Source organism: Platichthys flesus, chromosome 8 (assembly GCF_949316205.1).
Source record: "Platichthys flesus chromosome 8, fPlaFle2.1, whole genome shotgun sequence".
NCBI classification, from domain to species: Eukaryota; Metazoa; Chordata; class Actinopteri; order Pleuronectiformes; family Pleuronectidae; genus Platichthys; species Platichthys flesus.
In genome coordinates, this window is record NC_084952.1 from 1,979,130 (window position 1) to 1,993,280 (window position 14,151).

General features: G+C 44.2%; 1 protein-coding gene across 1 annotated transcript in view; it reads left to right on the plus strand.

Annotated features, from left to right (window-relative positions):
- The window catches only part of htr4 (5-hydroxytryptamine receptor 4), a 34,824-nt gene extending 24,195 nt beyond the window's left edge, over positions 1-10,629 (plus strand). The window contains exons 3-5 of the mRNA XM_062394543.1: positions 37-237; positions 7,548-7,701; positions 10,063-10,629. Coding sequence (XP_062250527.1) covers positions 37-237; positions 7,548-7,701; positions 10,063-10,629 — 922 coding nt within the window. The remainder of the gene's footprint in view (positions 1-36; positions 238-7,547; positions 7,702-10,062) is intronic.
- The last annotated feature ends 3,522 nt before the right edge of the window (positions 10,630-14,151 follow it).

Below are 14,151 nucleotides of genomic sequence, written 5' to 3' on the forward strand. Positions count from 1 at the left end.
TCTGTAATTAAATGTTTTTTATCTTCTCCTCTCCAGGAAAATCAAGACCAATTACTTCATCGTGTCTCTGGCGTTCGCTGACCTGCTGGTGTCGGTGCTGGTGATGCCGTTCGGCGCCATCGAGCTCGTCCACCAGCACTGGATCTACGGAGAGACGTTCTGTCTGGTGAGGACGTCGCTGGACGTCCTGCTGACCACGGCGTCCATCCTGCACCTGTGCTGCATCGCCCTGGACAGGTAGAGCCCTTCTCCCTGGTGTTTCATACGTTCATCCCTCAGACTATTTTAATGAGGGGATGTTTTTGTCGTCTCTCAGCTTTTGTGTGCTGGTTTGTGTGAGTGTGACATTTTGTCTCGACTGCAAAATGACTGATATTGTGTGAAATCACCTGTTTGGGGAAACTCACACCCGGTATGGATTATTGCAGGTGTCTCTCACTGCACTGAACAGGTCCGAGGTTTGGATGTGGTGTTCCAGATGTGTCGTGGTTGCCTCTGCTGCTGATGTAGTTGATCTAAATATATGAGTTGACACAGAGACAAGCCTCATCCTCTAAGTGACACAGACGTCAGTCCTTTAATGGGTGTAGGATGTGAAATGGGGATTTAATAAGAACTACTTGGCAGATTGGTTGATGAGTAATTTCAGGTTTAAGGTCAGAACATAAAGAAGATCAAGGATCATAGTGTCAGTTCGCCCATTTATCAAGAAATCAAATAAAGACATACCATGGGTGTCTTTTTCCACTTTCAAATCTTGTATTTAGTTGTTTTATTATGTTAAAACTAACTATTTTACTTTTAATATTTAGCTATCACACTCCTGTAAAAGACGAAATTAGTTCCTCAACTTTCCCTCGTCACAGAAAGTTGGTGGAGGGCAGAGACATGAGTCTGAGAGTCTATTGTGAGGTGAGTGGAGAGAATTTAATATGTCTTCATCTCGACAGCTTCGATATTAACTCCCATGAGAGGATTTACGGACTGAAAGCGCGGATTGAGAGAGGATATAGACGGGATGAGTTCTTCTTATTGCTTCTGCAGCTGCAGGAGAAGAAGAAAGACGTTTACAGAAGCTGAGAAGTTTCAGCCCGACGGCATTAACATGTCAGACGACTCAGAGGGAAAGATTACAAACCAGAGTTTATACACTGTATAAATAGACATTTTCTGTTGAAATGAATTATCAAGGTACAATGCATATATAAAAGATATTCTCATAGGTGAATATAAACTATATATGTCTATAAATCATATAAAAGTTCATACATAAAAGCTCACAAATATAGAAATTATATGAAAACAAGTAGTATTTGGTTTTATAAAAACAGTGAAACTTGATGAGGTGTAGGAAGAGAATGAGGAAGAGAATCGGAGCCTCTGTGTGCATCAGCATCTCAGGATTATAGATCATAACCATATATATGAATATATTTATAACATATTAGTGATGCAGCAGCGTTCTGTGCTTCACGTTAGAAGATGTCAGAGTTTTAGGTTCAGTGATTGACGCAGAGGAGAAGAACCTGGAGGTCGTAGCACTCAGGTTTTCATCTTACAACGATGGTGGAAAGTTGAGAACTTGAAAGGAGATCCTGTTTCCTGTGGATCTGTGATGTTCGGTGTTCCAGGACCTGAAATTATCAAAAGCCCGTTTCCAGCCGGGATCAGATGTCGGAGTCAGGTGTCAGAGTTTGTGAAGCTCGGAGCTCAAAGCAGAGGTGTTGTGGTTGTGAAGACGTCTGTGAACAAACAGGCTGACACTTCTATGATCATATTTCTGTTCCACTCTGTTATGATCTGCTGTGTGTCGAGGGGGATGTGGATTTATCAGACCAGACATTATAAATCTTATCAGGCAGACGACTGGATTAATCGTCATCCTGACAGTTTGAAATGGGTTCGAATGCAACTACACAACTTCCATTACCAGTTCAGACTCAGACAATCACCCTTTATTACCCACAAGCCACTGCTGTCTCTGTGAATCATGATACTCCCATATCTTCATCAGACAGCATCGTCCTCCTCTCTTACTTAAACGACCTGTTTCCTTAGGGGTTTTGTCCGTTGTCCATTTCAGTATCTTCTAACTGATCATTGCTTATAATCACACTGATGAATTATTCAATGGAAAAAGCTCCAGTTGTATATATCATTGGTTTTAGTTGGTATATGCATGTGACGGCAGAACCTCCCTCTGTTCAGTTGGTGTGTTTGAGCCACACTTTTGTTTCAGTCTCGCTGATTCCAGTTACACCTCAGGTTAAGTGAAGGTGCCTCTGCAGCATCGAGGGAAACAGGCCAGTTTGCAAACAGAGGACAACAGCTTCCATTTGAAGGTGCTCTTTAAATAAGAGAGAGAGAGGGGGGGAGAGAGAGCAATACTCGTCTAGTTTATTTCAATCAAGAGGACATTCTTCTTCACTGGCGTTGCATGCCATTAACACGAGTTACAGATAAGTCACAACATTCCTCAGCAGCATCCAGACGCATCAGAACAACAGGGCTGAGAGGAGGAAACAGAAAAGAGGAAGGGATCAGGAAAGTGTGAAAAAGAAGGAAGAGAGAAACAAACACGAGGACAAAGAGAGATGGAGGATTAGTAAAAGTAAAACAAAAAATAATCTAAGTTTTTAATCTGATTTTTTACAACTGTTCTTTTTCTACGGAGACAAAACGACTTCTGTGAGAAAGACCTGTCACCGTTTGCTCCTCGCAGCTTTCTGTTTAAATCCTGATTCTTCAGCTCGATGCAGGTCAGAGGTCACGAACCAAACCTGAAACACTGGGGAAAAAAACGATGTTGTGTGTTGAGTTCAGGGACAAAAACCAGAAAAAAGAGACATCTGTTGCCTCTGATGTTTTCCTGCCTGAAGAGCTTGTGTATGTGACAGAGAAAGAGGAATACAAGCGAGGGATGCTGAGAGAAAAGAAGAGGAAATGGTGAAGAAGGACAGGGAGAAAAGAGAGCGTATAGAAAGTAAGTGAACAGCTGCGGGATGCAGCTCCTCATTCATCCAGCCTGAGCTGGAAGATGCTGAAAAGAGCTGAATGGAAATGAATTCAAACTAAAAATACCAGAACTGCCACAAGGAGGATGCTCCGACACAAAGAGGACGTGCACAGAGACGTGCACAGAGACGGAACAACAGAAGTTACAGAGACATTTAAATGAGCTTGAATAGATAAAGAGAATATGAACGGACATATCCATAATTGCATCGTCTTGTTTTTAGCATCATTCCACATAATTACAGCTGTTAGTGTAAATCGCCAAAATGTGAGTACGGGTTTTAGACCAGATACTTTTTGAGATTCATAGAACTTATTAAAGTATCAAAACACTTAAACTAAACGTACATATTAGATTCAGAAACACTCGTCTTAACTCATCAAATGATCAACAGCTGTTGATACCAATGTCTGTATACTTATTCCATCTAAATAAATAATTAATAATACACAAAAACAAAAATATTCATTGAGAATCATCTGCTGTTTTCATAAAGTGAGGAGCTGCATCAAGGCTTCAAAGCTCTCGTGCTCATTACATGTCAATTGGTTTTTGGAAATTTCATTTTAATTAGAAATGACTTCAGGGATTTGCACCAATGACGAACAACATCAGTTAATGTGGAAGTGTTGTGTTATAATATTGTTTCCCTGTCGTGTGTCAAAATTAGATGATCCCACCGGGCCAGTCGTTGTTGTGGTGAAATTGTACTATTTTGAATTTTCATTTCCATTTCAGGTTAGGACCAAAATATAAGAGATTCTCCTTCGATTGGCTGCAAATTAGAAAAACACTTAAGAAACGTATCTCCAGATGTGCACGACACATTCCCTGTTTCCTCCTCCTATCCACTAATAGCCAAATAATGCAGGACATAACGGCTACCAACGTGCGTTATACATCATTATATGAAAGCGAATTAAAACCAAACTTCACAGAGAAATTAACACTTCAACGAGGATCAGTGAGATAAGAAGAATGACTTTGAGAACCAGTCTTTAATCGTGTCTGTTATGTGCCGACCACCAGGGGGCGATCCAGACCCTTTGGTTTCCTGTCATGTCGTCCATCTTTAACTACAGTCCATGGTTCTGTGTACGTTCAGAAACCTTTAGGTTTGACGATTGATCGGCCGAGTGGAAGCTCACTCAGAAACCCCCCCTCTCGGTCTGACGTCATGCTCTCCGTCCCGAGGAACGCGACAGCATGTTTGAGGTTTCGTCCGCTCTCAGAAACCAGCTCCCGTATGAATACTGTCCGAGTGAAACTGTCAGAGATAAACAGAGACAGAGGTTTCTGTAGATCTAAAGGAAGCAGGGACCATTTAAAGTGCTCGGAGCCACGTCTGCTTCTAATCTGCCGCAGGTTAACGTGTGTGCAAGTGTGTGTGTGTGTCGTGTTTGTGTACACTGCTTGTTCTTTCATGTATCGCATGTGTCTTTGTGTGTGTCTGGCCGTCTCTATTCACACGGTGCAGGAATCCAAAGGGGGGGGGGGTGAGGAGCATACTCACACTTAAAGAATCCGTCTGCAACCTTTCAACACAATCTATTTCGGGAATTCAAATAGAGAAAGAGTCTCTTGACCTTTTTTTTTAATGCCACGGCACATGCAGGCCACACACGGTACACACACAGTACACACATGGTACACACACAGACAGTACACACATGGTACACACACACGGTACACACACCCACTCCAAATTACTGATGGCGATGAAATGCCACACAGCACATGTAGGCAATGAGCTGGGATCATAGCAGAGGAGGCAGCAGAACACCCTCAGTGGCTGAGCTGGATTAGGTTTAGAGCTGCTGGGGCCGAGCGCAGTGTTCAGTCAACTCTGAGAGGGGGGGTGTAAATCCAGCTGCTGGGGAGAGGAGGAGTTTGGGTGCTGGACTCATCGAGTAGAAGACGTCGGAGGGGGGGGGGGGGGGGGGGGGGGGACTCTAAACGTAGCTCAGAAGTGTCCACCTCCTGCCACCTTCCAGAAATTAAGCCCAAATATCCCAGGATCGAACACTGACCTCTAGTGGCGATGACGTCATTAACGGGTTCAGATTGTGCGTAGTGATCAGGGGGTGGAGCCACAATGTCCATTTCCTGCTGATACCAACGCTCGACCAATCCAGAGTCAGCCTCAGCTGTCAATCAGGAACTAATTCAAACCAAACACAGCAGGAGGTTTCTGCACTGACTCTTTCAATAGAGCATCAAATCCTCCACATAGTTCAGGTGAGAGGTGGAGCAGCCGGGTGCAGCAGACAGAGACAGGAAGTGACATATCAACTCCGCTGCAGAGGTCACATGATCGGGTTTCCATCACCACATCACCATGAGGTGGTCGGGCGGATAAAGAGCATCTCACTTGGACATTTGGGTTCACACGTGCACCATCCGGTGGAACTACAGTCCAGTGTGTGTCTGACAGCCGCTAGAGAGAGGACACTCACCCAATGCATTCCCTAACCCCTTAAACCGACCTCAACCAACACAACTTAATGCCTTTCCCTTACCTTAACCTATTTCCAACCCTCAAACCAGGTCTATGCTCAGCATGGTCCTCGCCAGTGTGTGTTCAGTACAAGTACACACACAGCACACACACAGTCAGTGACCAGTCCGCACAAACTGCACATGCAGAGTATTTGCTGCAGTAGGTGATTTATTAGAATTTTTCCATAAAGGGATTAGTTGCCCCCCTCACCCCCCCCCCCTCTCCCCCCTCTTCTCTATATCCTCCTCCTGCGTTTCCTCATTTTGTCCTTCCTCTATTTTCATCGCTTCCTTTTAATAGTCCATTCTCTCCATCTGTCCCTTCTCTCTCTCTCGCTCTCTCGCTCTCTCTCTCTCTCTCTCTCTCTCTCCCCCTCTTTCACCTCTTCCCTCTCTTCCTGCTCATTCACAGTTTTCCTCTGTCATCCGTGCAATTCCATTCATTCAGTTTAGTGCCAGCGCCGTCTTAGCGATATCACTGTGTGGCAGCATGCTGGGGATTCCTGCTGTAGTGGCTGATATTGTGCACGCACACACACAAACACACACACACACACTGGTGGCAGAGTCAGAGTGTGATTGTGTGTGTATGTGTGTGTGTAGTTTCACAGACAGAGATGAAGGTTGTCAGATAATTCTCTGGTTCAGGATCATAACAAGCAAACATTAGTTTAACTCACTTGATTGAGAAGGCAGACAAACTGTTTCTGTATAAAAGGGAGGAATATAATATAATATCAGAATCTATAATGGAGGAGTGTAAAGTGAAGGAAAGATAGGATGAAGTAGACAGATCTGGTTCCAGGCCAGAGGAAGACACATGGCCACAAGTATGTGGACACTCACACATGGTTCTCGTCCCAAAAACAGTTTCCTGTTCCCTGGCTGAAGAGATTTGTTCCCATTTAACCAGACAAGCATCGATGAGGTCGACAGCGACGTCAGGTGACAGGATCTGACATTTCAGTTAATGCCAAAGGTCGACGCTCTGTGCAGACCCGTCGGGTGCAGGGACAATGATTGTCCAAACAGTGAAGGGTCTTTATAAAACTGTTAAAGGAGGTAAACAGCAATCAGGCCCAACAGGAGCAGGGTTAGGGTTATATCCATATCACAAACATATCTGTTTGTTTTATATTTTACAGTTTAACCAATAAAACACAAATAAAACAATAAAATAAAAAGTATTGAGAATTTGAATCAGGAAAATAACTTGTTGAACAATGTAAGTGCAGCATTGTTTATTATACAATATATGTATGTTTGCACATGCAGATGTAATGCAGACACAGTTATGACCGTGAGAAGCTAGATTAACAACCGACCGATTGTTTAGTCTTGATGAAATTGATCCTCCACTCTGACTCCAGAGGAGGTTTTGGGAAGAAAAGATGTGGGGTTTGAAAGGTTGAGGTCAAATGGGAAACTGTGGGAGATAGATGAGAGAGAGAGATCTGAAAGGATGGAGAGATGGGGGAATGATAATAACGATGAGAGAGAAGAAAGCAGAGGTGAAGCCGTCACATTCCTGAAAACATTCCTGTGCTGAATTATTGGTGGTTTGGTGCAGACGCTCCTTCAGGAAACTGCCTGTTGAGCTGATTAAAGATGGAAATCAGAAGCAGAGGGAAGAGGGAAGAGGGACGAGGGAAGGGGGAAGAGAGAAGAGGGAAGAGGGAAGAGTGACAGAAGGCTGTCATTCTGTCCTCGCTGCTTTAATCTGTGATTTAAGTATTTAAATAAAATATTTAGTCATCGTATGACTGGAACTAATGTTTTAAAACAACACAGGATTATAGGGAAGGAGAAAAAATAAGAATCCACAATGTTTGGGAATATTTTCAACACATCGAAAAAGTGTTCGATGTGTTATTCTTTCGTACTTTGTCGACTTGTGTACCTTCATTATCCAAAATAATTTTGCCGCTCAACTTGACTCTTTATTTTCAAGCATGTTTTTCAACTTCTCGACTCAGCAGGTCCACGGTCATTCCCTTTGCTGTGTTCACCCTGTGTCCTCCTCCTTCCTCAGGTACTACGCTATCTGCTGCCAGCCGCTGGTCTACAGGAACAAGATGACCCCGATGCGAGTGGCTCTGATGATCGGCGGCTGCTGGGTGATTCCCGGCGTCATCTCTTTCCTGCCCATCATGCAGGGCTGGAACAGCATCGGCATCGACCACCTGGTGAGTCGGGGGGGGGAAGTCAAATGGAGACAAAGCCAAAAACATTTCTGCGTCTCCACAGGACTTTAAAAAAATAGAGTTTCCTGCAGGGAAGAAAAGAGACGGATCACAGAAGTCGAACAGAACGAGTTGTGTGTAAACATCTTCAACAATTAGTGTCCACATGACTGACAAACAAGCTGTGGAGCCGAGGAGCAGCGTTTACAAGAAGGAACAAATGCTTCATGGGGTTTCTGTGGAAACTATATCAACATGTCAGACAGACACGGGGTCAAGCTGTCTCGGCTCTTCACTCTGAAAATGTAAAGTAGGTGAGTCAGAGGCTTTGTTGTGCAACAAGTTGTGTTTAGTGTCAGAGAGAAAAGAGAGAAGGCCTCAGAGACAGAGAACACGAACAGAGCCAACATGAAAACTGTTTCCTCCTCCTGTCGTCGTCTGAGCTCGAGTCAGTTTTCACTTCTGATCCTCTGAGGAGCACAGACTCTTTGGTTGAGACTCGTATCCACAGTGAAGACAGAACTCAGACCGACGGGTCGAGAGATATCGATTATCTGTCAGAAGGAAAGTCAGGAAATCATTGAATCTGAAAACAAACCCGACAGATCAAGTTGGGCACATTGAGTTCATATTAGATTATCAGAGGTTTCTCTTATTATTGAACATGAGATTAAAGATCTTGCAGAAATCTAATAATTCAACTTTTCTAACCTGTTGGGTTTTTGATCTTTTGTTGATTTCCTTTTCTTATTGTAACTTATAACTTCAGCTAAATTAAATTATCATAAATATATAAATAATGGTTTGAACTCGTAAATAAAGCCTGTGATAAGTTTGTGGACATCAGTTGCTAAAGAAAGACGATGTTTCCTGAATGAGACGAACAAGTAGAAAGAGAAACAGGTGTTCGGACAAAGATGGAGAGAGAGAGAGAGAGAGAGAGAGAGAGAGAGAGATTCCTCTGCCAATACTGACCTCGCTCGCCCCCGTCTGCATTTATCTGAAGGCCAGAGAAAGAGTTTATTTTGGGCCGACTGTCAGTGGGGCGACAGGCCGGCTCATTTTTGGCAGAAACACCTAAATCATCATCATCATCATTATCATCATCATCATCATCATCATCATCCCTCTCTGTCTAACACAGACACACACACACAGACACACACACACAGCAGACCAGCAGTCTAAAGTTAGCGCTGGTGGCAGCGTCTCTCTGTGGGTCTCATTAGAGCTGTTGAATATTCTGAGTAGCGACTCGACTCTGGCACGAAACTGAGGATTCAAAACTGAAGAAGAGGAATTCAGGAGCCACACGTACAGATCTGTGTTTGTACTGGTTCCTGACCACAGCTCTGCTCCGTCAGGCAGCTCAGGCTGGAGCTTTACACCAGAATCATGTGTAGAAGTGTGTTTGTGTTCAGCGTAACTTTACTTTCTAGAGTTCTGACTTCAGACTGTGGACTTTTATCCCAGGACCAGTGAATGCAATGTGTCCATAGACCCCAGTCAGGACTTATAACATGGGATCAGTTCAGTTCAGGTACCAGTTCCCCCTCAATATGCCTGATGCCATTAAAAATAAACAACGGACATCAATATGAAACTTCATGCAAATTATTATTTAGTATCAGACTATTTCTTGAGGAATTCACGAAAATGTCGAACAACTCTCCTGGATCTGCCCCTTGTTAGAAGCCGCCTCAAAATGCAATAGGTTTGTCCTTGGCTCATATCACAGTCAATAATCAACATAATATATATATATAGATGTATATATTCTATTTGAAGGTGATGACACTGTCCTTTCTGTGCAGATCTTTTTTTGTGGTCGTTTTGTGGTAAATATGTGTCTCTCTTGTGTATCTTCTCTGGTTTCTTATCATCGTGTGCAGCGTGGAAGATAGAAAATGTAAATACTGAACGTTTTCCTCTCCAGCTCTTTCGGCCCATTCATGAAAACAACTCTGTCTTTTCACAAAAGGGCAGCGCGGCCTCCTCGCACAGATCTGAATTGATCTCTGTGTTATTCATGCTGCAGCCCTGAGCTGTAGTTTCCCACTGAGAGGAGATGGTAGTGGAGGAAAGTCGTGGACGGGACTCGACTGTGATTAATGGTGACGTGCGGAGCCTCCCCCCCCCCCCCCTCGGGGGATGTGCTCCCCTTCTACTACACACACCCAGATAAGGAGAGTGTGGGATTCTAAGTGGGTTGTTGTGGAGTCTGGAGGCGTTTTGAAGGCGGAGCGCAGCTGAGTGTTCAGCGGTTCAACACAAGGACTTTTTAACTCTCTGAGAATCCTCAAAGTCTTTCACTACAATTGAAATGTGTGTATTAAACCTCACCTCACTATTCTCTGTTGCCAGATTGAGGAGCGGCGCCACAGCGATGCCAGCAACTCCACGTCCTGCGTCTTCATGGTCAACAAGCCGTACGCCCTCACCTGCTCGGTGGTGGCCTTCTACATCCCCCTGGTCCTCATGGTGCTGGCCTACCAGAGGATCTACATCACGGCCCGTGCACACGCCCTGCAGATCAGCATGCTGCAGCGGGCGGGGGGGGCGGGTGCTTCGGACTCTGCCGACCATCAGAGGAACCACCGCATGCGAGTAGAAACAAAGGCGGCAAAGACCCTGTGCATCATCATGGGCTGCTTCTGCCTGTGCTGGGCGCCGTTCTTCATCACCAACGTGGTGGACCCCTTTATAGACTACACGGTGCCCGACAAGCTGTGGACCGCCTGCCTCTGGCTGGGCTACATCAACTCCATGCTGAACCCCATCCTTTACGCCTTCCTCAACAAGTCCTTCCGCCGTGCCTTCCTCATCATCCTGTGCTGCGGGAGGAAGAGGTACCGCCGGCCGTCCATCATGGGCTCGGCCGCTCCCTGCACAGCGACGCAGATCAACGGCTCCACACACGTCCTCAAGTAGGTTCCCCGAGTCCCACGTGAAGTCGTTCATCATGAAACACACACAAAAACACAGAAGAGATCACACGATGAAGAACACTGATCCGCCCTAACTAGCGTCTTCACAGTCACCTCTGCTGTTGGTGTTTGTGTCCTCACTTTGTTATCACCTCTGCAGCAGTAACATCACTGAGCACAGCAGGAAACATTCATCCTCCGTGTGTTAGCGCCTGAATATTGTTCTTCAGGCTCGGATGGCAAGTGGCCACACCGTCCAGGATGATAAAAACATGATTTGTTTCCAGGCGCTTCAGAGACGACTTTATCTCCTCCCAGTGGCGTCGCTCTTACCAAAGCATGGACTTGACTCATTACTCTCTCTGCCTATTAGCGTTTCTAAACATAGGACGCATGTTTCACCGCGATAAGAGCGTGACGTTTAACATGTTCTCCTCAGGGGCCTGTTGCATATTTAATCTGCATATTTCTCCACATGCTCCCCTTCCAACTGTCTCAGGGGCAAAGTGTGAAGTGTGAGGGGTTCACTAAATAATCCTGATGCCTCTGATTTCCCTGATATCTCTTAACGCACTGAAAACCTTGTTCTGCCTTCACGCTGGTGACGTAGATCCTCCTCCATGTTTGTTTTTCTAATGAAGATTCTGGGAAAGTTACTGGAATCTCCGCTGACGTTCTGATGATTATAATATTACAAATCAGTGACCTCTGTCAGCATATCTGTGGTGTCTCACCTTTTTTATATTTGGTTAAGAGTTGAAAATCATCGGTGCATCTGGCGTTGGCTAATCCAGTCGTACATTTCCACTCCTCATCAACATGCAGGATTATTTGGGTTCATCAGGGATTTGAAACACATATTTATATTTCTGCTTCAGGCTAGAAAACAAATGATCTGAAATAATTACACATATATACGTCTTGAAAAGGGACTTTGTCAGTGTGCCCAGTTTAACTTACATTAGTTTGCCCCTCATGAAACATTACCCTCCTTCACTCAGAGCTACAGAAACTATTGAGGGATTTGACTCGGTGCAGAAAAATCATATGGGTCGATATCTGTCGTTATGTCATATTCCATTTTCACTGGTCTGGATATATTATTCGATCAATGAGTTTACAACAACCTGATCAATTAAAGTCACTAAACTTTAATCCCCTCTCTGAAAATGCTGGACCACCTGCGGAGAGTCTTTACCCGAGGATCGAGCCTGAGATATAAATGTGATCCTTTAAATGTGATCTTTCACATATGGAAGTCAAATACTCTCATTATTTAAATTATGGTTATTTGCAGAAGAAAAATGAAACCAGTGATTATCAGAGGTGGTCGGTGCAGATGTTAAGTATATTAACATAAAGTTGAGTGACAGAATGAACAATATCATGGTAACAGTTGGGAAGGAACATTTTAAGTTGTGTAAAAATGTACATATTATATTCGATACACATTTTTATATTTATAAAATCATAACTGCTAGAAACAAGCGGAGCACAGGAACAGATGTGGCAGCTTCATAGTCATATTTGTATCAGACTTATTATTTACTCTCTTCTATCAGTGTGAAGCAAGAGTTGAGCTTTTAAAGATAAAATTACTTGTGGGCGTTTTGAGCTCAATAAAATGAAAATGAGCGAATCAGAATTCAGCCTGAGGAGCTGCAGAGTCAATGAAGGAAAATATCTGGAACCAACGAGGATCAATATCCCTGTAGACAGATTTAACCTCAGCCTCAGTGCCTATCGTGCATTCCAACAACACTAATCCATCCTTTGCATAATGGAAGCCGTTAAGAGTTTATTTGAACGTGCTGGCTTTTATTAATGTTTGTGAAATACGTAGTTGAAACATTTGAAACTACTACACACCACGTCTCTCTCCTCTCGTTACACCTCCTGGTGGTTTCATTGATAGAAGCGTCTCAGAGGTGGATTGTTAGAGTCGAGCCGTGGACTCACACTCACACAGGGACAGTGTTCGACACCACGGAGGTTACAGGTTCAGGGCTCAGTTCAAAATGTCCACATTCAACTACAAGTAATATTTAGAAATTTCATGGACGTGACAGCAGCCGCACTGACACTCCAACACTGAAGTTGATGTATTACTGTGTCCACGTGTGATCTATGATTCTTCTCTGTTTCCCTTCGCCCCCCCCCCGAGACTCTGTGACCATAAAGCATTCTTCTGTTTCAAAGTAAAAGCTTCTCACTGAACGAAAGGATCATCACCGGGAGGCTGATGGGATTTTTAATCGATACCAGTTGGTCTAATGATCAGCTGGACAGGTTATCCATCTCCAGCCTGGACTCGGGCGAATCGCCGCTTGTTGGTGTGTGAAGACGAACAAATCTCACGTGTGTGTGTGGTGGGGGGGGGGGGGGGGGTTATGTTTTTGTTTTTGCCGTTGGTTACAGATTGATAAACGATAACATGAGTAGAAAAACAAAAATAAGAAATAAAACTGTATTTAAGCAGGATTAAAAAGTCATTATCAACATGTTGGCTTCCACTGATGTCCAGTGTTAGAACAAGAAGTCAGAGGAACAAAGCCAGGAATTAAAAGATAAGATTTTATCATTGCTGGACTTGGAGCAGATGGAAAGAGAAGGAGCTGCGTCAGCTGGTGAGTTATGGGCCTGTTGGATAGGAGATTATTAAAGATGTTGTCCAGAGATTGTTAAGAAAATATGGAATTTTTTGTTACAACACCAGAAATAACAAAAGTGGCCGAATAAACCAGGATTCTGGATTCTGGACTGAACTCAACAGACGTCTGTGATCTCAGATTAACACTAAGACAGTGCGGCGGTCGATGCCGACACGGAGCACCTGGATTAGCGTGTCAGAAGGATAAATTGATCCTGACATTGATGATGACTGAATTGATCCACGTAAGGTACAAAGCCCCCGGCGTTCCCCCCCGAGGTCCTAATCAGTCTCCAGCCCGTCAGACTCTTATTTGTCCAGCGAGAGTCGTTCCATGTGACAACCCCAGACGCTGCTTTCCAGTCTTTCAGTTTGATTGGTCGACAGTAGGGTTTCCTCGAAGCCAGATGGTTCCTGGGTCTTTCTGTTGGCGTGTTCTCCCAGTGACCAAAGACATACCAAACTGGGTTGGCGGGTTGACTGGTGACAGTTGGAATGAATGGTTGTTTATCTCTGTGTGTCGGCCTCGTGATTCTCTGGTGTCCGGAGTGAACCTCACCTCTTCGAGATTTGTCTCCAGTTCAGCTCTCGACCCTCGAAAGCAGTAGATAATTATTTTATCTAGTTAAGGCTTTTTAACTTTATATAAAAACTCATATAGCACTAAGACACACTTCTTTCAGTCATATTTATTGTGTTGCTGTTGTCAATGTGTTGCCATCATCATTTCTTCCAACTACTTCACTTTAAATTGTCTCTTTTGGGACAAGAGTCATTCTCACCTGACCACAACTCTTAGACACTGTGGTGCAGCTCCATTGAGGCATTGTGCAGCTCAGCCTGTATGTGTGTTTGTTCTCTGCATTCACACACATG